The sequence below is a fragment of the Harmonia axyridis genome, chromosome 4 (assembly GCF_914767665.1).
Source record: "Harmonia axyridis chromosome 4, icHarAxyr1.1, whole genome shotgun sequence".
In the NCBI taxonomy this organism is placed as follows: domain Eukaryota; kingdom Metazoa; phylum Arthropoda; class Insecta; order Coleoptera; family Coccinellidae; genus Harmonia; species Harmonia axyridis.
The window spans coordinates 33,394,199-33,419,534 of record NC_059504.1 but is presented as its reverse complement, the minus strand read 5'-3'; the positions used below and the strand labels follow the sequence as shown (position 1 = coordinate 33,419,534).

The 25,336-nt window shown below is 35.5% G+C and overlaps 1 protein-coding gene and 1 long non-coding RNA gene across 2 annotated transcripts in view; both read left to right on the top strand.

The window, feature by feature from the left end:
• LOC123677927 (probable cytochrome P450 4d14) overlaps nucleotides 1-25,045 on the top strand; it is a 58,952-nt gene extending 33,907 nt beyond the window's left edge. The window contains exons 3-8 of the mRNA XM_045614667.1: nucleotides 36-221; nucleotides 917-1,293; nucleotides 1,353-1,421; nucleotides 13,776-13,947; nucleotides 23,332-23,505; nucleotides 24,788-25,045. Coding sequence (XP_045470623.1) covers nucleotides 36-221; nucleotides 917-1,293; nucleotides 1,353-1,421; nucleotides 13,776-13,947; nucleotides 23,332-23,505; nucleotides 24,788-24,945 — 1,136 coding nt within the window. The 3' untranslated portion in view covers nucleotides 24,946-25,045. The remainder of the gene's footprint in view (nucleotides 1-35; nucleotides 222-916; nucleotides 1,294-1,352; nucleotides 1,422-13,775; nucleotides 13,948-23,331; nucleotides 23,506-24,787) is intronic.
• On the top strand, nucleotides 10,095-10,524 carry LOC123677929. Its single transcript, XR_006747157.1, has 2 exons — nucleotides 10,095-10,380; nucleotides 10,443-10,524. It is a non-coding gene; the product is annotated as an uncharacterized LOC123677929 (long non-coding RNA).
• Nucleotides 25,046-25,336: the final 291 nt, after the last annotated feature.

Genomic DNA, 25,336 nt, shown 5'->3' with positions numbered 1-25,336 from the left:
TTATTTACTAACAACTCTATGCAAATTTGTTTTAGGTTCTCGCTGGAAGTCATACAGGAAAATTTTGACTCCGGCCTTTCATTTCAAGAGAATAGAAAATCTCATCAGTGTATGCCAGAAAGCCAGTGATGACCTTATAAAGAAAATGTCAAATAATCTGGACAAAGATTGTTTCGATGTCTACCCTATAATATCCAATTTTTCTTTAGATGTTTTATGTGGTAAGTATTGTCAAAATTAAGTTGAAACTTCATTAATCAGAAGCAGATGAAATATACAGTTTCGGCTATATTATGATTGTACCTTCAAGTTATGAGAGCTAACAAAATCCCAGGCTGCCTCAGCTACGATATGAAGGGATAAACATGTGAACATGAAAACAAAGGCAAGAATCTACATTCAATCGATAATTATCTACTTGGCCGAAACTAGACCCGTCACATCTAAGGCAAGGAATAAATATTTTGGAATCAGCGATAGAATAAGGAGTGAAGTTATATGTGTAGTGCAAAACCTCCTGGAGTGGATAACCAACAGAGAAAATGGAACGCGCATATAGAGAGAATGAGGCAGGATATCAGAGTAATCAAAGGAAGACATAATTTTTGACACAAAAATGTTTTCTTAGTGATACCACTTTGAAGTAAAATTAAAAATTTGCCAAGCGCCAATTTTATTGAAGAAATCGAACAAGCGCTCTCATCTAGTTATACATAGAACATCTGTATGGCCTTTTACTACAGTATCGCTTAGTTATTAGGTAAAATCTTGGCTTATATTCTTTATGAGTGCCTATGTGATATTTATCCTTTGCGAAGATCATTAACCGAACTCAATCAGGCGTTCACAAATTCAAATATCTACATATTTTAAAGTCGAAGAATCGGTGGATATTTCATTTTATTTTTGCTTTCAGAAAGCTCAATGGCAACATCTATCAATGCTCAAGAAGAAGAGTCCGAATACCGTAGCTGCATCCGAACATTGTGTCAAATTATATTAGAAAGGGCAATGGATCCACTGTACATGCACGATTTACTATTTTACTTTCATCCACAATACCAAAATTTCCAAAAATCAATTAAAACCATCCACGAGTTCGATCAGACTGTGATAGAGAAGAGAAGAAAACTTCTTCAGAATGTTCATGAGAAAAATGATGATGATCTTGAGAATGTTTACGGGAAAAAGAAAACGCCATTTTTGGACATACTTCTGAAAGCGAGAGATGAGGATGGAAATCCCTTATCTAATAAAGATATAAGAGATCAAGTAGACGGAATCATGTTTGCTGTAAATGAACTGAATACCTATATACTCTTGTTTCGATATTTTCAATTGGCTGTTTTCAGGGTCACGATACAACTGCATCCGCTATAAGCTTCATTTTATATAATTTATCCGTCCATCCTGATGTTCAGGTATGTACTACAGAAATGCCGAAAAAGCATGATAATTTTTGCACGTTTATCGTAGAAAACAAAACGCTAAATTTTTTTCCGTTAATTTCGAATTTTTTAGGTTAGACTAATTGCCCTTACTGAAGTTCGCATTAGTGGGCAAAACCCGCAAGGAGGTCATTTTTATTGATGATTCGAAAAATGCGCCAATCTTTATCATATTCCACTCCGCAGAAATTTCGTGTAATCAGAGAAACATATAACTCTTCCACTCAAGTTATTATTATCAAATATTATTTTCCAAAAAGAAGTTTTATCTTAAATAGGCCGCTATCTTGGCATATGTCCCTTATGGAGCTGTAATCTTTTGACATTTGACAAGTGAAACCTATGCGATTACTAAAAATGGAAGATACCTGATTTAACAATGCTTTGAATTTGTTCATTTTTACAGCCACATTTCGCAAAACTAATGAATTTTTGGGTAGTCGTGAAGTACCTTTTCAGCCGGCAAAAGTGAAAATGGTGGAAAAATGTTAGCTGTTGGCATGTTAGGGATGTGTGCATGGCTCAAAAACAACTGGAATATTGCTGCTGTAACCCTAAGGCGAAAAACAATAGAAAGCAACAAAAGCATAAAGGTCTTACGTAGAGGATTGGAAGCTGGAAAAAAAGCAAATGACGAAGATAAAGAACAAAAACAGGAGTATTACAACAAACAGAGAGGATATTTTGAGGATGGTTGAGGACTTTTACCACCTACTATATAACAGCCAGAATGAAGTTAACTCAGACTCGGGAACAGAATTAGAGATACTGACGAGTAAAGAAGGCATCGTTAATCAAGGGTCAGAAGAAATGCCTGATATTACTCTCGACTAAATAAAGTTGGCTCTGAGGAAAACAAAAAACAACAAAGCCCCTGGAGAGGACTGTGTGGTTGCCGATGCAGTTAAGATAGGTGGTCACTGTCTACTCAAGAAAATAGAGAAGCTTTTTAATCTCTGTCTCTTTAATAGCATCATACCAGAGAAGTGATACAACGCCATCGTGATCTCGATTCACAAGAAAGGAGATTCAGCGGAACTGGAAAACTATCGACCAATAAACTTACTCAGTCATCTTTATAAACTCTTCACGAGAATTATTACTGCACGCTTAGAGAACAACTAAGATTTTTATCAACCCATAGGACAGGCTGGGTTCCGCAGAGGTTTTGGAACCAATGACCATCTTCAGAGCATCAAAACTGTGATCGAGAAATCCATAGAAGACTTCCACAAGGTCTTTGATACTGTTGAGTTGAGTGCAGTCTTGGACTCCTTACAAAAGTGCAGGGTGGACTATCGTTATACAAAACTAATATATAATATATAAAATGCCACCATGATGGTTAGATTGCACGAAAACACCAACCCCATAAGAATCGGTAGACGAGTACGACAGAGGGATACTATGTCACCCAAATTATTTATCGCTGTTTTGGAGAGCGCCTTCAAGATGCTCGAATGGAGTGCAAAGGTTTTAAATATAGATGGCTTGAACTTAACAGATCTGCGCTTAGCGGATGATATAGCTCTGTTCGCTGATAACCTACAAGATATTAGGAAAATGTTGGAAGATCTTCGGGAAGTATGTGCTCAGGTCGGGCAGAAAATTAATATATCCAAAACAAAATTCATGACGAATCTGGTCCCTAGTGCAAATATTGCCATTGGTGACCATGATGTCGATATGGTGGATTGATACATATATCTGGTTCATGAAATACGAATCTCGAGAGACAACCAAACATGCGAGTTGAAAAGAAGATAACGCTTTCTTTGGCTGCATATGGCAGACTTGGGGATGTGTTTAAGAGTAACCTCCCAGTTTGTCTGAAGCGAAGGGTATTTGATAATTGCATTTTACCGGTTATGACCTACGGCGCCGAAACCTTAACTCTAACTGTCACATTTGCTAAAAAGCTCAGAGTTGCGCAACGTAAGATGGAAAGATCGATGCTCGGTGTGTCACTGCGTGACCACGTTAGAAAGAGCCGACAAAAGTAACAGGGGAAGACCTCCCACGCGATGGACTGACGACATCAAAAGGATGACCACAAACTGTGTGCATAGTGCTCAGAATAGAGGACAGTGGGCAGAAATGAGGGAGGCCTATATCCAGTAGTGGATGCAAAGGGCTGGTTGATGATGATGATGATGAACCCTAAGGCTAGCCCCACATTGAGGGCAGCGTAGCCTAGCAAATCAGAGCGGAGTTACTACTACTAGTTACACTAGTTCCTGTGCTCTGCCTGAACGATGCCCGCATATTGAGAGTAGTGAAACCTAGCACAGCACATGGGAGAAGCACCGCAACTATAAAAAACTAATTTATGCGATCCAAATGCGCGCATACTGCACCTAGACAGTTAGTTGTTTCTGTGTGTTTTGGTTTGTTTCTTACAAAAATATGTTAAACTATATTTTGGAGTCGAAAATAGAAAATATTTTGTTTTTATATAGTTTGTCCGAAAAGCATAAAAAATCAATATATAAAAATGATTATTTGAGGAAAAGATATAGCCATTTTAAATTTTCATAATGAGCTAATTCACCCCTGGAAACCGGAACACTGAAGTTTTTGCAAGTATAAGATATACCATTTGATCCTTGGAAATAAGCTACTAAATTAGAAAAACCATCATAAACTCACTTTTAACATTCCGTTTGTTGAACAAAGTATCGTTGTTTATTTCATTTCGTACAAGAATTGCCATTTAACCTTACATTTTCAAATGAATAATATTCATCTGTCATTCATCGACACATATGTTTCATTGTTTGAAATTAATAATTTGTATTGCTCTTCCTCACAAGAATATATATTCCATATATATATATATATATATATATATATATATATATATATTTCGTAAGAAAATTATTGATCGCAATATATCTAATAGATAAGAATGTTAGGATGTTTCGATCTAGGAAATTCAGTGATACACTTTTATATCATCCAAGCTTTCGGTAAGACTTCCTACCTTTCTCAAGGATCTGCAATATATATTAAATATAAACATTACAAAAAGCAAGTTCACAAAACTAACGTACATATATTGTGGTTTTATTCCTTCCTGTTGATCTTATTTCAAAATATTCAAAAAACAAAATAGTTCAACCCAACTACTCTCTCACAGTAATAAAGATTAAACAAGTAACTAATATTATTGATAACACTCATATATTCTGTCAGACATCAATACGTGTAAGGTAAACAAACCATGACACCATCCGTCAAAGAGAGATATAAATGACAACTGTTTAGTTCCACAGAATTATATTCACTTTCTTAATTTTGTTTATTATTTTCAGGTGTTGAAACTACGAATTGGTGTATGCGAAATTTTTAGATAATTCTATCAAGTAGGAGTAGATGTTATTAAGATTGTTAGTATCTTGTTTTGTATTCATAGTATTGTCAGTCACTGCTATTGATAACATCTCCAAGAATAATCTTTTATGGTAATGGGGTTCCTTAAAGAGTAGTTTTGTGTTAGAATAATCTATTACATGGTCATTGTTGTTCACATGTATAGCCAAGGCACAAGTTCTTAAATTTCTTCTTGCATCACTCTTATGAGATGTTATTCTTTCTTTGATCCATCTGGAAGTCTGTCCTATGTATGTTCTCTCACAACTGCCACAAGGTACTATACACGACTCCAGATTCATATTCTTCTTTTTCTTTGTCTTTCAAGCGGCTGAATACTAACTTAAATAATGGATGTTTCATAGTTTTAACAATCTTGATATGTTTGTAGTCTTTGAAAATCAGGGAAATCTTATCAGAGAGTACTGGTATGTATGGTATAGTGGCGTAAACGATGTCAGCTCGGTCTATCATGGCATCGGTGTTTAATGACATGGTGACTTCGACTGGGGGTGAAGATGATGTATTGCAAAGTAACTTATTAAGTAATTTTATCGGGTATCCATTCATTACAAATAGCTTTTTCAGTTTGAAAATACATTGACTATGAAAAGTTGGATGTGTCAACCTTAAGACTCTAGTTTTCATCTGTGTGACTAGATTTAGCTTCATATTTTGTGGATGGCAAGATCTATAATGCAAATATCTGCCAGAGCTACTAGGCTTGTTATACCAATCAGTCCTCAACACTTCTCCCCACCCTGATGTCTAAAAAAGGTATGGAGTTGTCAACCTCTTCTTCTGCCGTGAATTGTAGGTGGGTGTTATAACTGTTGAAATGTTCCAGAACTGTAGCAAGTGATCCCTCTGGAATCATAGATATCAGATCGTCGACATACTTTTTTAAAAAGGGCATAACAAAAGGCAAACCGGGCAGTACCGAAGTCAAAAGATCATCCAGCACGTATTGTGCCAAAATAGGGGAAAGTTTACCTCCCATTGGAGCACCTAAGGTCTGCCTGTAATATCTTCCTTGATATGTGAAATAGGTGTTGTCGAAGATGAACCTTACTAATTCCAACAGGTCGCTCTGTGACATCTGAGTATGCCGAGAAATTTCATTCCAATGTCTGACAACGCTCAGCTCTATCCATCAAAACCGTAACATAGCCTTTATCAGCCCGTAACACAAGCAATTCTTGATGTTCATTTAGGTATCTCTTACAGTGGTAAAATTCTCTGTGGAAAACATTATTAGTCCTTTTTCCAGGTTTGATGTAGTTTGTTATAATATTAACAGCTTGGGAACGTTTGATGTTCTTTCCCTCATCAAACGTTCCCATCAAACGTTCCCTCATCAAACGTTCCCTCATCAAACGTTTCCCTCAACAAACGTTCCCAAGCTGTTAATATTATAACAAACTACATCAAACCTGGAAAAAGGACTAATAATGTTTTCCAGAGAGAATTTTACCACTGTAAGAGATACCTAAATGAACATCAAGAATTGCTTGTGTTACGGGCTGATAAAGGCAATGTTACGGTTTTGATGGATAAGGATCAGTACATAGAGCTCTCCAACGAAATTTTACTTAATGAACAATATTACCAACTTCTTACTAACAGAGATCCAACCGTTACAATACAAGGTAAATGTAATGCATTGATTAAACGATGGGTCAGTGAGGGCCACATAACACAAATACAAGGTAAATCACTGTACATTTACAATTCAGTTCCAGCTAGATTCTACGGTTTACCAAAAATCCACAAACCCATTCTTGCCTTGAGACCAATAATATCATCTGTTAACACCCCCACATCCAAACTGTCAGTTTTTGTTTCAGACATCCTGTCTAAATATCTTTCTTCTACCAGAAGTAGATATTTTATTGAAGATTCCTTTGCTTTTGCCCAGTATGTGAATGATTTCCAGTTACCTGTTGATTATGTCCTGATCAGCCTGGACGTTGTATCTCTTTTCACCAACATTCCTGTCGAGTTGGCAGTTTCAGCTGTTGAGAACAAGTGGGATACTATCAGAAACCACACAAGTCTACCGAAAGAAGAATTCATCCATGCCATCAAATTCCTGTTTTCTTCAAACTATTTTCTTTTTAATGGTAGGTTCTTCAAGCAGGTGCTCGGTTCCCCTATGGGTTCCAACTTCAGTCCATCCATTGCTGAATTAGTAATGGATTTCCTTCTGGACAGCATTCTTGTTAGTATTCCTTTTGACATTCCTTTCATCAAGAAATATGTTGATGATCTAATATGTGCTGTACCTAAAGACCAGGTTGCTTTCGTTCTAGACAAGTTTAACAGTGAACATGAAAGTATACAGTTTACTTTGGAGGAAGAAACAGCGAATGGAGTCCCATTCCTGGATACAAGGGTGATTCGAACACTGGAAAATAGGCTGATTCTAGATTGGTACCGAAAACCAACAAGTTCAGGGAGATACATACACTATTTTTCTAATCATTCACATGGACAAAAAGGTAAACATGATTTTAGGATTGAAGAATCGCATAGAAAAGGTTGCCCATCCAAGTCTAAGGCGGCAGAATCTGAGGTTGTTGATGCAGTTGATGCTAGAGAATGGATACCCAAAAAGGTTATTGTCCAGATTGATTTATAATACCACTCCTTCGACACGGCCAACGAATGGAGAGAGGAGCGCATCCACCACTGTGGACACTGAGAACACGGGTAGAATTCTTTACTTGTCTATTCCCCTAATTAATGGTATGACAAACGCATTAATTAACCTCTTAAAGACCACAGAAATTATGTTGATTCAGAAATCTTATTTTAAAATTGACAGATTATACAGTCGAGTGAAAGATAGGATGACTGTTGATAACATGAGTGGTGTGGTATATTGTATTCCTTGTTCAATATGCAGTGAGGTGTACATTGGTCAGACGTCTCAGCTTCTGAAGAGAAGGATTGCTCAACACAAAAGCGACATCAAAAATTCAAGTAAGATTTGTGCCCTAGCAGACCATACCCGGGACAAAGATCATCCAATGAATTATGATTCCACCAAAATCCTAGAAATTGAAGTTAGTGGAAGAAAGAGATGTTTCTTAGAGATGTATCATATTAAACGTCAAACCTGTTCGATGAACTACAGAAGGGATGTAAATAATATCAGCTCCATCTATTCTTATTTGATTCATTATGACCGTTTCGGTGGGAGAGAATTGAATGGATCACATACAGAAAGAATTTCAACAAGTTCAGCAGTCGTAGGGATAACGTGAAAATGAATTTTGTGTTCTAGGCCATTTCTGTGAGAGGGGATTGGTTTCGGTTCATGGAATCTTTCAAAAAATCGCATTTGTTCTGAGTTCGGTGAGAGTGAATTGATGCGACCAATGTGATTTAATGCTACTCTATGTTTCATCTGTCATGTGCGTGTATTCTGTGGCAAGTCTGGTTGACAACATTTTTGACAACCTCTCATTTTGTTGATTATTCTGTTTACCTTATTTACTTATTATAATTGATTTCTACTCCTTTACTAACGAAGTATCAGATCTTTTTTCGCTGAGGTTGTTGATGTTCTTGCTAGTTGCTTTCTTGAGAGCTATTGATTTGTGTTCAAATAAGATCTTTACAACTCTGTATTTCGGTATGTACTATTTTTACATGTTTCGTGATTGCCTTATTTTGACTGTTTTTTATTGCTATTGTAGAGTCCTGAAGAAGGTCCCCATCGGGATCGAAACGTCGACTAAATGAAATAAAGAAGAGTGACATTATAACACTTATCAATTTTCCCACACCCCTTATCTAACTTATAACTATTGTTGTATATTGGGAATTAAAATTGTTGATATATATATATATATATAATGTTCAAGATAATGATCGTTGAAAATGATAATATATACTATATAAGGGATATCGATCAGCAATTAACGAGATATATTTACTCTTTATTCATGTAAAGCCTAGCTTTCGAAGCTTATTTTGCTTCTTCCTCAGGGCAACTGTAAAATACAACAAAACACATCATCAACAATAAAACAAAAAACAGAGTACAACAACTTACTGAATGCGAGGTTAATCTCTAAGTCTAAGAAATGTACAAAATCAGACACAAGCATCAAACAGGGTAATATCAAATGATTATCAATTAAGAAACGCAATATCATAATACGCAATAAACAAAGTTAGGTTAAATGTCATTCATCAACTGGACCATCGAAAAATGGTCTGTTAGAAAATTCTATGAGATATGCATATATTGGACTTAATCTTTGCGTGTCCGTTTTTTTGTTAATTTTACTTTTTTGAGTTTGTATGTGGATCATTTCTAGTATACATCTTTTTTTATAATTTACATTTACATCTAGAATTTTTACGTTATTAAAATCGACACTGTGTGAGTACTTATTAGCATGAACAGATAATGCACATCTCAGGTTATTTGTTCTAATATCACTTTTATGTAAGTTCATGCGATTTCTAAGCCACTGAGAGGTTTGACCTACGTAGGTTTCATGACAGTCAGTACATTCCAGTTCGTACACCACATTCGATTTTATTTCTTTTGGTATAGGGTCCTTCAGTTTTGAATATAAATTTGCCACTTTCTTTTTGCACTGTGCTACTATTTTCACTTTTTTATTATAATCTTTAAAACAATTCTTAATTTTGTAGGTAAGGTAAGGGATGTTAGGGATGCTTCTATATTTCACAACTTCTGTTTCTCCCACCATATCAGGTTGTGTTTGACTTTCAGTCGAAGGCAACATTGAAGTAGAATATAGAAGTTTTTTCAACATTGTTTTAGGATAGGCATTCTCAACTAAAAGATCAAACAGTATTTTCATGCTTCCATCTCTGAATGTTGGATCACAGATTTTATAAATCCTGTTTTTTTGTTCTTTAATGAAATTTAATTTTATGCTCATTGGATGGTCAGATAAAAAATGTATAAACTTTCCTGCAGAAGTCGTCTTTCTATACCAATTTAATTTTACTTTATTATCCACTCGGCATACCTTGGTATCTAAGAACGGAACAGAGTTGTAACAATCTTCTGTTTCAATCGTGAACTTTAATTTAGGGTCGAAGCTGTTGAAAACTTGCAATATCTCCTCAGTTCCCGTTGATGGTAGGGATATTATAACATAACATAACTTACATAAAAGTGATATTAGAACAAATAACCTGAGATGTGCATTATCTGTTCATGCTAATAAGTACTCACACAGTGTCGATTTTAATAACGTAAAAATTCTAGATGTAAATGTAAATTATAAAAAAAGATGTATACTAGAAATGATCCACATACAAACTCAAAAAAGTAAAATTAACAAAAAAACGGACACGCAAAGATTAAGTCCAATATATGCATATCTCATAGAATTTTCTAACAGACCATTTTTCGATGGTCCAGTTGATGAATGACATTTAACCTAACTTTGTTTATTGCGTATTATGATATTGCGTTTCTTAATTGATAATCATTTGATATTACCCTGTTTGATGCTTGTGTCTGATTTTGTACATTTCTTAGACTTAGAGATTAACCTCGCATTCAGTAAGTTGTTGTACTCTGTTTTTTGTTTTATTGTTGATGATGTGTTTTGTTGTATTTTACAGTTGCCCTGAGGAAGAAGCAAAATAAGCTTCGAAAGCTAGGCTTTACATGAATAAAGAGTAAATATATCTCGTTAATTGCTGATCGATATCCCTTATATAGTATATATTATATATATATATATATATATATATATATCATATTTCACAAACTGGAGAACAAGGTCACAATAATAGACGTCACCATTCCGGCGGATGACAACATCGAGAAAGCCTATGCTGAAAAAAGGATGAAGTACCATGATCTTGCATTCGAGCTGAAAGAAATTTATAAACTTACCAACACGACGATACTCCCACTGATCATAAGCACCAAGGGAATGGTTGAAGGACATTTGGATGAGCATACTTACCAGCTCGGATTAGAGGAGAGGCTTGTCACAGACGCACAGAGAGAGGTTATCCTGTGGACGACGAGGATCGTTCGGGCGTTTCTGACCAGTGCGTGAGGATGCCTTGGCCCACCATAGCCCGGAATTCTCACTACGAAACCCTATAAAGGTGGTACAAAAAAAAAAAAATATATATATATATATATATTCTTTTGAGGAAGATCAATACAAATTATTAATTTCAACAATGAAGCATACAGAGGAAATCTAATGGGCATCATAGTATGTATCAGTATGAAGAACCTGTTTATTTTCAATACTTGAGACGACAAGATCCGTATAACCAAACACCATCTTAAAATATAAATATATTTACTATGTTTACCCTTGTCGATCGTGTTGTATTTATCAACTCGCAAGGTTGTTGTGAATATACAATATAAATACTAAATATATATCATGTCGATAGATACATAAAGCGAGAATGATTTTATTCGGTAGTAGTCTGTAATTCATTCATTTGATGCTCACATTCTTGAATTATATCATGCAAGTTTTCATCTGTGATCAGTACAGTGTGCAGTAAGAAATAAATACCCTTTGATGAGTCTGGAGAGTATTAATTAACCATTCCTTCAACTGTATAACGATTGACCGAACCTACCCTAGCTGGGTACATCACATGGCGATCCTGCCAGTCCTATACAGTTAGAGGACTATGGTTCTTATCAACATATGGGTATGTGACTCCAGTAGAAGATCCTAGTTCCACCGCCAATCCAAGATGGGATCTTCAGAGATTCCAGCCAAGTTCCTGTCAGTACCAGACATCCTGGGAGTTGGAGGCGTCCTGTATGTATATTGGAAAGTGAAATGGGCCATCAAGAAGAAGATCAGGAGAAGCCATCAAGATTTGGTATAAAACCGTAAGAAAAATGTAGTCCCCTCATTGTTATCTCCGATTGTGGAAAAGTGATAAACTATTTGCGGAGTTACGTGGTGAACGTAGGGAACCACAACCGTCACAGGGCAGACAGAGTACTCCGTTACTACGTCGCATAGGTATCTGCTCTGCTACGTCCAATATGGGTCGTTCTCTTTAATTACATTTGTTACAAAATCCTCTACTAGGCTAGGGTCTGTGGTGTTGTGCTGGGCTGCCCTCAATGTGCGGCTAGCGTTAATGTTGACGGAAACACAGGTTTGTCGATTCCTCGTCGATCTTAGGAAATATGATTAATGATTTTTATGGCCGGAATTGAAAGATATTGATATGAACAACGTTGAAGACGGCGCTACGTTCCACACAAACAACGAAATAATCGCAATTTTGCAATAAAAGTTTCCTGGATGTATTATTTCTCAAAGAGGTGATCACAATTGGCCATCGCAATCTTGTGATTTGACACGTTCAGACTTTTATTTTTTGGAGCCACGTGAAAGATAAGATCTCCACAAACGATTCAAAACTTTAAAGATGGAATTCGTGAAGTTATCAAGGTCATATGGAAAATTTCATAAAAAGCATAGATATGGTGCTACTGCTGCAACCATAGCCGTGGCAGCCATTTGGCTGATACCATTTTCTATAGTTAATGACGCACCTTCCTCTTGACAATGAAATAAACATTCATTGATTTCTTTCAAAATAGACTCGTTCATTTTCAATATGCGAAGAATGATCACTGGAAATTTCCTCGAAAAAGATGGAGTCAGATTTTTCGGTCTACAAAAGCAAATGTGGAGATTTATGAGGCATCAGAGAAAAGAAGTTAGCGAACTCGAAGAAAAGAATCCAACGACAAAAATACCTGGGTACACTATCTCACGAAATCGTTCCAAGATGACGGTATACAAGAAAATGAACCAGAGAACGTTAAAATAAACGACGATATAACAGTTGAATAGCAAGATATTAGAGCGGTACTGCGGAGGGTGAAAAACAGATAGTGTAAAAATCAACGGAAAATAATAGACCCGCGTTCATATGTTTCGTTGACCTACACAAATCATTTGATAAAGTACTACTAAGGGACGTCATATACCTTCTGAAAAACCGTGTATAACGACGACTCTGATTGAGGCCATCAAGAACATATATGCAGAATATAGCGTACAAATCCAAATAAATGGCAAACTGTCTAGACAAACACCTGTCAACAGCGGAATCCAACAGGGCGACTCCTTAGGCCCAATCCTTTTTAACATTATAATGTTATAATGATGAGATTATATAAAAGGTGAAAACTGGAAGGGGTTACAGATTGGGTGACCTCTGTTATGCCGATGGTGTACTCTTCGCGGAAAATGATGACCTTCAGAGAATCCTCCAACTCTCCTTCAATATCGCGAAGCAATTAAATATGGACATAGCTACTGAAAAAACTGAATGCATGACAACAGCAAAAGAAGCTCTCCGATGTAAACTGGAAGTGAATCAGAAGATAATAGAACAAATAATGTCATTCAAATACTTGGGGGTCGAATTATCCAGTTTCGGCTGACCCACACGGCTGAAACCAGACCAGACACTTCGAAGACAAGGCGTATGCTGTAAACAGCGGAAATGAAGATTCTCTGCAGAATTTCCGAAAAAACTCGATATGACAGAGAAAGGAGTGATGACATCAGAAAGCTTTGTGAAGTGGAGAAAAACGGGGAGTGGATAGACAACAGAAAGGAAGAATGGAACGCGCACATAGAAAGAATGGGGCAAGACAGTATGGTGAGGAAGGCAAGAGATAAATCCCCTCTAGGAAGGATGAGAAGTATCGGTCGACACAGAAAGAGACTGAGCTATAACTTACGCACCGAATAGACATCATCGATGAAGAACAGGCTCCAAGCCTATGTGGAAGAGGGAAGAAGAACATGATTATCAATATGAAAATGAGACATCTTACTGGAAAACCCTTTATTCACTTGATCTGAATACATCCAAAAGCTAAACAGTTATCTTTATACCTTTTCTTGCCAAAATATCAACTATATTATTTATTTCCAGGAGAAAGTTTTCAACGAACAAAGTGAAATATATTCGAAAAAAACTGATGCGCAGATTACATATGCCGACTTGGTTGAAATGAAGTATTTGGAAATGGTGATAAAGGAGTCTCTGAGGATACACACCCCAATTCCATTCTTTGCTAGGAAATTAGAGGAAGATACATATTATGGTGAGATTTCTTTTACGGTTTTGATAGCTTTTCAAATTAACTCATTAATGCCCAGAACTATCAACTCGTTTTAAAATGATAAAGTTTTGTCAGAAAATGATTGAATATGACCTAGAAAAATGCGAGGAAAAATGTTTAAAAAAATCTTCGACTTGTCATTTATGATTTAGAACATGAGTCGTTAATGACCCCTTGGGCACTTACAGGACAAAAAAAGTATATAATATATTTTTTATTCAGATGATTCAAAGTGAAAATAAGAAGGAAAAATCATTCAAATTCATGAAAGTCAAAAAAATTATCATGTAGTGGATATTTACTTCTTCCACATGCCTTAGTTAATTTTTTTTACAAAGCGAGCATCTTACTTGGCGACAGATTATCATGGGGAGGTCCATCCAAAGTAGTAAAAAATTTCGAAGCCCTCCTCGGTTTCATTATATGCCTATAATAAATTTTTTTCTCTACAAATCATATGAGTTCTACTTCTGCTCTAAGCTGTTGGCAGCTCAATCTAGCTGAATATGTTTCCTCCTCGTCTCCTGAATCACAATCTGTAGTTTTGCCATTATTTGCAGGGGAAGTTATATGTATATATTTCATCAGGAAGAATTGGTGGAACTTTGATATCCAAATTCTCCACGTCTTCTAGAAGTTCAGTCAATCTTCCTGAAAATAAATCAGAAATATGAATAGTTTGATAGATGCCCAAGGGGTCGTTAACGATCCATAAGACCAAAATGACTTGTCATCCACGTATAACGAACTCAAATCAAATCAATTAAAAACATATATTCACAAAAACATCTGACAGATATACAGGGTGCTGCAATAGTGCGTTAGGCTTCCATTACTGCCAAACCAGACGTTTTAGGAATTTAGTTGAAAAGCGATATCTCATGCTCAAAATCAATCGCTTCGTTTTTTCATCATTCATACTGAGTCTATTCGCAGTAAACCACTCCAATGCTGCTGACTTAGCCCTCTCAGAGATACTGCCCAACTCGGTTATATCGGGACCCAACTGCAATGGTAGTGTCATCTACAAACAAAGTCGTTTTAGCATCAGGCACAAAATCAGGAAAATCATTAACATATACCAAGAACAGTAAAGGTCCCAATATGGACCCCTGGGGTACACCGAATTTTATTGGTTTCAGTTCCGAATACTTGCCATCAACAAACACCGTTTGATATCTACCACTCAAAAATGAATGGATAAGTTTCACCGCATTATGTTCCAATCCGTATTTCTTCATTTTCATTATTAGTTCTTCATGCGGGACTCAGTCGAAGGCCCTCGATAAATCAATAAATAAAGAAAGACAATGTTCTCCTTTCTCGAAGCAATCCACAACAAAGTCTAGAAACTCCATCACTGCTTTGGTAGTACTCATATTCTTTCTATATCCAAGTTGCCTGCCCGAAAATAGACCATTCTCCTCAAAATATGTTACCAGTTGCTTTGAAATTATTTTTTCGTATATTTTTGATATGACAGGTGTCAACGAAATTGGCCGATAATTTTTTATATTTTTTCTGTCCCCTTTCTTTAGTACTGGGATTACTTTAGATATCTTCAATGTTTAGGGAAAACAACCAGTGAATAGGCATCGATTGATCAATTTGGTCAATGGTGATATAATAGAGCTTATGTTCGCTTCTATGGCCTTAACATAGAAGTCAGTTGATTTACTTGGATTAAGTTTCCTCACTACGCCTCTTACCTCAACAGAACTAATCTCATGGAATCACATACTGATACTATTTGATACGTTCTTTCTAAAAGTATCCTCAGAACTCAACAAGAAATGTGGCAGTTTTTGTGATGTATTTTCAGCTATAGTAAAAATGTTCATTAAAAGTACCCGAATCAATTCTAATTTTTGTATTTATGTTTTTTTTTCTTGGAATGACTACTTACAAGCTGCCAAGCAGTCCTGGATTCAGTTGCTGACTTTTCTATAATGTTATTGAAATATTCAGTTTTCGAATTTCTAAAAGCCATTTTATAGCACTTCGTTAAGTGGTTTTTGAGCGAATACAAACTTTCTGACTCATATTTACCACCCATTGCTCTCACCAGAAGAAGTTGTTCTCTCATTCTTCTATGCTCATCAGTAAACCAACCACCCTGAGACCCCGATTTCGTAGGCTTCACCTGTCTTTCCGGCAAAGGGAATCGAAACACATCCACCAATGCTCGATGGAACATGTTAAAACAAGCATTCTCATCCAAATCACTGTCATCCATGAAAGCCCATTCCACCTTTCCATGCAGCTGATGCATCGTATTGAAACCATTTATGGTAAGAGGTCTAATCACTCTGCTGGTTTGAATAGAACGACCAGGCACACTCACCTGAAAAAACTGTGCGTCATGATCAGAAAAATCAGTCAAAACAACACCGGCACTCTCTTTTCCCGCACGTTTAGTATGGAAAATGGCTTTCCGTGAATTTGGCTGAATTTTTGATATGTTGTAGTTCTTGATGAACTGATCAGAAAAGTCCTCAGCCATAAAGCTCAAAAATGGACAGTTTTCGAGATATGGAGCTTTGAAAATGGATTTTTTGCAATTTTCGGGGTTTTTGCTCATCAATCAGGGAGCTCTCATTTCTGGTTTTGATGGAATTTGGATGTTCGGCGGCCAGAACCCGACTGAGAAAAGATCTCCCTTGGTTATATTAGGCACCGCCATCGATAATTTTTTATACACTGCCCCACATTGGCTATGAAATGAGATACAAAATCCAAGATCTTCCATACATCTTTCCATGTCACAAAATGACGCCAGAATAATTCACATGACCGAGAAACGACATATTGTGAGATTTTTTTAAGAGAGACCATAATAACTGAATCTTCATATATCTGATGTCCAATAATATCAAATATGTCAGCCGAAATGTTCATAACCAGGCATTCCGAGCTGTAATGGGGGAAAATGGGAAAATAATTATCATATATCCTCAGGGATAACAATTGTGATCATTATTGATGTCATTTACATATGATATGTGATTTGTTTCTCACAAATCTCGATAATCTGACAATGGGGTGCCAAGACATTTTCCTCAGAATGTCTCGAAATTGATGATAGCATCTCACAGACAAACGAATCCGTGAAAATGTCTGCAGTTTTGATGCAATATAGTACTATACGGGTAGAATATAGAAGTCCAAGTGTTGGAAGCTAACTATGAATGGAACTTCCGATATTAACCCACGAATTCTTGAAAATATTTTTTTTTTCTATGAACTTTTTGAACTTCACACATACGAATGAATACTATCTAATAATATGATCGTTGGCAAAATGAATGAGAAGATCAATCAAAAACAATATAATAATGAGAGTAACATTCATAATAATAATAACAATAATGATAATAAACAAAAAACTTTCAAAATCATATTAGCAATCGCAAGAAATCATTTAGAATATTATGAATCGAATCGGGGGCAAAATTAATGATTTGATAACATAAAACTATATCAACGAACGTAACACAATCACAAATCATCTCAAAAATAAGAAGAAAAATCAAGCCTTTCACGCCATGTAAACTCCTATCTAACTACCCGATCTTTGGTTGGGTGGATACTACCTCATCAAATCATAATATCATTCTGTTGGCAGCATCGATCACATAGTTCAATAAATCGGAATTTGGATACTTGACTCCTTGGTTATGGCGAGCATAACCAAGGAACCATAAAACGCTAGCAATGTGAGCACAGCATCCTACGTTGATATAGTTTTATGTTATCAAATCATTAATTTTGCCCCCAATTCGATTCATAATATTCTGAATGATTTCTTGCGATTGCTAATATGATTTTGAAAGTTTTTTGTTTATTATCATTATTGTTATTATTATTATGAATGTTACTCTCATTATTATATTGTTTTTGATTGATCTTCTCATTCATTTTGCCAACGATCATATTATTAGATAGTATTCATTCGTATGTGTGAAGTTCAAAAAGTTCATAGAAAAAAAAAATATTTTCAAGAATTCGTGGGTTAATATCGGAAGTTCCATTCATAGTTAGCTTCCAACACTTGGACTTCTATATTCTACCCGTATAGTACTATATTGCATCAAAACTGCAGACATTTTCACGGATTCGTTTGTCTGTGAGATGCTATCATCAATTTCGAGACATTCTGAGGAAAATGTCTTGGCACCCCATTGTCAGATTATCGAGATTTGTGAGAAACAAATCACATATCATATGTAAATGACATCAATAGTGATCACAATTGTTATCCCTGAGGATATATGATATTGATTTTCCCATTTTCCCCCATTACAGCTCGGAATGCCTGGTTATGAACATTTCGGCTGACATATTTGATATTATTGGACATCAGATATATGAGGATTCAGTTATTATGGTCTCTCTTAAAAAGATCTCACAATATGTCGTTTCTCGGTCATGTGAATTATTCTGGCGTCATTTTGTGGCATGGAAAGATGTATGGAAGATCTTGGATTTTGTATCTCATTTCATAGCCAATGTGGAGCAGTGTATAAAAAATTATATTGATGGCGTTGCCTAATATAACCAACGGAGATCATTTCTCAGTCGGGTTCTGGCCGCCGAACATCCAAATTCCATCAAAACCAGAAATGAGAGCTCCCTGATTGATGAGCAAAAACCCCGAAAATTGCAAAAAATCCATTTTCAAGGCTCCATATCTCGAAAACTGTCCATTTTTGAGCTTAATGGCTGAGGACTTTTCTGATCAGTTCATCAAGAACAACAACATATCAAAAATTCAGCCAAATTCACGGAAAGCCATTTTCCATACTAAACGTGCGGGGTCCTTTGTAAAAATATTGTCAAGACAATTGATATTATTATACTGGGTGTTCCCAAATAAAATTATTCAACAAATGAGTTATTTTTTAAATGGAATACTCCTTATATGTTTGCATGTTTTCAATGCTCTTCAATACCTCTATCATGATATTATGGATATTTTTTCAACGGTACTGATTTTATTCAGAAAAAACTGCAAAATTTCGACGAAACAGTAGTTCGGTAAAAGCCCTTTACCGATTTCCAGAAGCGATAGAAACATGAATTTGATCAGAATTTCTTTTAACTTAAAAATTTGCTTAGTCATCGTTCCTAAATGATCAACGTCTCTTAAACAGGGTGTCCGTTATCAATGTCCACATATGAAGAATTTAAAATTGTTTGTTCTCGAGTTTTCCAAATGTAACACCCTGTATTTTTTTTCATCACACTCACACAGTTTGAAACCATAAATTTTTTCAGAAGTAACCAAAGGGCTAGTTTCACTCCTGCGTCCAGCAGGCACGAAAAATGAAATCAGAACGGAAAATTCTATTCAAATATTTGATATAAAAACAAACGGACGTTGAAGAAGACAAAGAAAAATTGTGTTAATGATCTAAGAGATGTTAAAAGTGTCGTCCGCCTTCTCTGGAACACAAAGCGATCCGATCGTTTAATGACCCACCAACCTTCATCAGCATGGCTGAAGTAATGCTTCGGAAGGCAGTCACAATTCTCTCTTGCATATTGGAAGCTGTTGTTCAAACTTCATCATACACGATTCCCTTTATGTATCCCCACAAAAAATAATCTATTTTGGTGAGATCCGGTGATCTAGCAGGCCATCTTGTCGGTCCGCACCTACCAATCCATCTTTTTGGAAACTATTGGTCCAGTAAATCCCTCACAGGACGAGAATAATGAGCGGGTGCTTTATAATGCTCAAACCATATTTCATTTCGTATTTCCGTAGATAACACTGCCTACATTCCGGGAAGAATGTTCTGAATGAAATTCAAATATGCAGCTCCATCAAATGCACTGCAAAAAACCAAATTGTGTCCTCAAATTCTGACAGAAACAGAAATCCCATCAAATTTGTATGAAAAAACCAAAAGGTCGCAAAGCGATAGCTTCAGGCGTTCTGGAGTTATGGCCGAAAAAAGATATTTTTGATGCACTGAAAAACTAAATTGTGTCTCCTTTCGGCAATAACTCCAGAACGCCTGAAGCTATCGCTTAGCGACCTTTTGATTTTTTTGTACAAATTTGATGGGATTTCTGTTTCTGTCAGAACACAATTTGGTTTTTCGCAGTGCATCAGTTGAAGAATATCTTCTTTCGGCCATTACTTCAGAACGCCTGAAACTATCGCTTTGCGACCTTCAGGTTTTTTCATGCAAATTTGATGGAATTTCTGTTTCCTATCATTAAATTTGAAATTTCGGAGTAAAATGAACAAAACAATGAACTTCTGACTCAGCGCCCCCTATCGAAAGTAGCAAAAACAAATTTATCATGAGTATATTTTGTACTCAATCAACAAGATATTATCTTTCAGACGACATCTAATTTGCACAAAAATGTTGAGCTAAAGTGAAGTTACAGGCATTTCAATCAGTCAGATCTCCCTTATTTGATATCGTAAAATCGAAAGTGACAATTCAAAAAGAAATAGAATTTTCCAAGGATTACAGTGATGATATTTTTTCTTCAACTTCTTATGAAACATTTTCGAGTAAAATTCATTTTTCTACTCGACGGTAGCTATTACGCCCCCTAGCGGTAGAGGTATGAACTTCAAAACAATTTCTAGTATGTTTTCTTGTACACTTTAGTGTTAAAATTGTTTACCGCAAGTCTCTACGATGAGTGGATCCTGAGATATAGCCGCTTACCTCGCTTATTGGCCCACCCTGCACCAGGCGCGGATCCACGGGGGGGGAACTGGGGAAACGTTCCCCCCCCCAAATGGCCCAGGCACCTCTTAAATTTTGCCGTCCCTCCTAGAATTTGACATACTAAGGTTCAAATAATTACAAGATCAGCAAAAATTTCACCTTCAATACATTTTGGGAAGACCCATATCTACGGCAAAAAAATGACGTCCCAAAATGGCGCAAGTGTCTGGGGTCCACATTTTCAGTATTTTGAGTATCTAAAAGTTCCCCCCCCAAAAGTTGCGCCTGGATCCGCGCCTGCCCTGCACAATCATATTTGATTGATGTAATTTTACTACAACGTTTCCTTTTCTGTAAATACTTGTAAATATTTTATAAAAATTGTTACCTGTAATGGAATAGTATACATTGTTCCATATGTCGAGACACGTTAATTTAAATTGAAAGAAAAATAGAATGAAAACATATTTGAAAAGAGGACTCGCGACTAAATATGGTAGGTTGAATTTGTATGTATTTATTCCAACCACGTTGAATACATATTCCTATTGTATAGAATTCTTCGAATAGTCAGGTACCGGGTTTTTCACCATAAATTGACCCCCCCTTTAACTTTGTTACTGGGAGAGGTACAAAAAAATAAATAGTAAAAAAATGTTTACTACAAAAGTTTCACGAAATCAACTAGTGTTTTTTAAAATGATTTCACAAAACGAAATATATACAGAGTGGGCAACATATTGATAGCAACTTCATTTTTTCAAATGGAACACCCTGTATATTCTTTTATATTTGACTAGCTCTTTTTCCCCTGATTTCTTATATATAACATATGTTTGGCTTATTTCTCTCATTCTGAGTACCACAGAGTTTCAAATTTTAAGAACCACCTGGCAAAAGTAATCAATGTGGAAGGCTGCGATAACTCAAAATGCCCATTTTTTGAGTTATCTCGTTGGCAACGATATGACATACGTTTTTCACTATAAATTGGAATTGGATCATTTGGATGCAACTCCATATATTCTCTCCTTGTAGCTTTATTATTTTTATTGGTCTCCACATAAAGCGAAAATATTTCAAATTTTTCCGCTTCTGTGTAGTGCATATTCGGTGAATAGTTTTATCCAATGACAAACGTATGTGTGACACCGTGATAATAAAATCTCACAAAAGTTGAATGTAAAACCGGAAAAGGCTCTCGCTTATGTGCGAGAGCCGTACGTCTCACCGTGTGAAAGGATTGCATGTATGAGCAGAAAACGCTCTCGCTCATGAGCGAGAGCCGTACGGCTCACCTTGTGAAAGGAACCTTAGAATACACAATCTGCCAATAATACCTATGTATGTGTTACTTATTCGGTCAAATATTATAATTTTCATGTTTTGAACTTCAATGATTATGGTTTTGGAAGAGTTTTAAAGTTTTTCAAAAATTGGTCTCTCAGTTTGGTTTCATTGTGTGACTCATTTAAAATATCCCTTAGTTATTATGTTCATTATTCCTGAAATTTTTGGTTGAAATCTACGTTTTCGTGTCTGCTGGATACAGTAGTGAAAATAATCCTAAGGTTACTTCTGAAAAAATGTAAGGTTTTAAACTGTGTACATCATCATGGAAAAAAATACAGGGTGTTACATTTGAAAAAATCGAAAAAAAATAATTTGAAATTCTTCATATTTGGACATTGATAACGGATACCCTGTATAAAAGAGGTTGATTATTTACGAACGATGACTAGGCAAATTCTTAAGTTAAAAGAAATCCTGATCAAATTCATATTTCTATCGCTTCCGGAAAATGGGTAAAGGGCTTTCACCGAACTACTGTTCCGTCGAAATTTTGCAGTTTTTTCTGAATAAGATCCGTACCGTTGGAAAAATATCCCTAATATTTTGCATCAAGTTAGAGGTTTTGAAGAGCATTGAAAATATCCAAAAATATAAGTGGTGTTCCATTCAAAAAAATCACTCATTTGTTGAATGACTTCATTTGGGAATTAATTAATTTCCAGAGATGCAGAATTGAAAGTACAAAGGGAATGCTTTTCAACTAAATTTCTAAAACGTCTGGTTTGGTTTGGCAGCTATGGAAGCCTAACGCACTATTGTTTTCGTTTATTTCAATGAGAACGAATAAACTATCTATCTATCCTTTGCAGGACCCTGTATAAGTAAAAATTAAACAAAAAAGTAATAACATGGATCAACTTACCAATAATAATTCGTACACCTGATCACTTTTCTCATTTTCGTCTTTGTTTACAAGCACCTAGAAAAAACGAAGTATAATTTGTTTATATCAATGCAATAGTCGCACCATCTACCACAGCGTGATAGAATAATTCCTAATTCATGGGTCATTAACGACCCCTTGGGCATTAATGGGTTGAAGATCTGGTTAATTATTTCCTTTAATAAACTTCTGGAATCATTCGGAAAAGAATATTTTTTCACGTTCATATTTGGCCCAAAAAATTTCAAGATTTTATCAATTACCCGGTAGTAGACTTTTTCTATTAAGTTAATAATAACCTTAAAAAAATGCAAAAAAAAAAACTGAAAGAAAAAACTGCATATTTCGCATGAAATTAATAATAACCTTCATGCGGAATATGCAGTTTTTTTTTCAACAAGCACATAGCTAGACGAGATTTCAATTTTTCAGATGGCAAACTGATTCCGAAGAATACAACGATCTTGATATTATTGCATCATCTCCATAGAAATGCAGAGGTGTTCCCTGATCCTGAAAAATTTGACCCAACAAGATTCGATGATAATTCAAAAATTCCTAATTTCGCCTTTTTACCATTTAGTGCTGGACTGAGGAACTGTATTGGTAAGCTGAAAATTAAATGGTTTTTTATGGGACCATTATATTCTTAGAATTGAATTAAGTGCTCCATTATACTTATCTAGTTCATGAATTATTTTTCGACTTTTTTGTTCGATTCCCAGCATATTTCTTACGAAAATATAATAATAATTATTCAATAATCAATGAAAAAAATTTTATACTATCGTTTATTACCTATTTTGTCTTTCGAAGCAAAATATATTACGACGTGAGAAAACATTTGAAAAATATCAATTTAAAAATTTATATGGCAGTGGAATTTGAACTTGAGTCAGTTCAAAATCCAAATCAAAATGTCATTACCCTAAAACTATGAAAGATAAAACTTTGCCGTAATTTGGTGAGGCATTATCCAGCTAATTTCGAAGGTGCCCTCTCTCTCTGATGATTGCGGTGTTTCATCCTTAGATCACCGATAGAATCATCAGTTTGGTTCTCAGAGATCTCTGCCAAATACACGTTACTCCTCGCCTTGCTTCCATAGTGGAGCATGGTGACTCTGCCGTAGTGCAGTGGGTTTATATACCCAGCGGTGACAAATTAGAGAGTGATGCCAGCCCACGATGCCATTTCTCGGTCAAGCACAGAGTCACTACTGTAAAATATTGTATAATGAGAAATGACTTTTGTTTCAATTCGATTCCTCAATTTTGCCTTCACAACTAATTGATAAATTTCTGGAAATAGGAGAATCAAGGCGGTATAGCACCTGAATGTATGAAAAATGATTGATGGTTGATTTCTAATGTTAGTATTGTTTATTATAGACTTTTATCATTATTAATTATTATTATTATTATTTAATCATAAAGGCTGATCAGAAGACTTTGGTTTCCAAGTTATATGGTGTTCTAAGTGAACTTATCGGTAAAAGCTACAAATATACCAAATATTATCATAACTTTTCAACAAAGGAACATACTTTGAATTAATTTTTCGCTACTTTATAGCTGAAAAGACTATTCTTCTTTGATCCGTTAGATTTTTCTGATTTTTTCATGGGTACTCATCGTATTTACTTATGAGTTACATGACTAGGCAGAAAACGTATCTGCTTATAATCACCAAATCAACACTTTATTGAGCATATAGCGAATCAATTTTAATCGTTTGTTCACTACAAGATAGGTGTAAATTATTTCTGAAATAAAATCATATCTAATGGGTGTTTTTATATCACTAAGTATATTGCAAAAGTCAAATAAATTCATGGAGCTTGTGAAAAGGTATGAATAATAAATCATTATGCGTTTCGTTATTATAGGACAAAGATTTGCCATGCTCGAGATAAAAGTTGCAGTTGCAGAACTAGTGAGGAATTTTGAGTTTCTACCAGCCCCCAACTATAAACCCAACGTGATTTCAGAAATATCTCTGAAATCTTCAAATGGAATTTGCATAAGACTGAAGAAAAGGCAGTAGTGAATACACCCATAGTAGGGACATCCTGGAAAATAAAGTAAAAACAGGAAAACTATATTGTGAACAATTCTGAATCAATAAAGCCGGATATATTAAATAATTACTGATGTATCATATCACCATTCTTATTCAAAATGATTAGACCAAAAAAAATGAACTAATCGCCATACCTAAACTATTCTCATAACTAAAATAAAACTATAGAAAATATTTGATCAAAAATTGAATTCTCTCAAATACAGGCTTACTCATATCGATATTACTCTCTACTCATATTCTCAGTATTAGCAGAATAAATGTAAGCGAATCATCATACATTTCAACGAATAATAAAAGAATACAGATAAAAACCACAGCAAAAACTCTGTCCCCCCGATTAGGCGTATAGTGA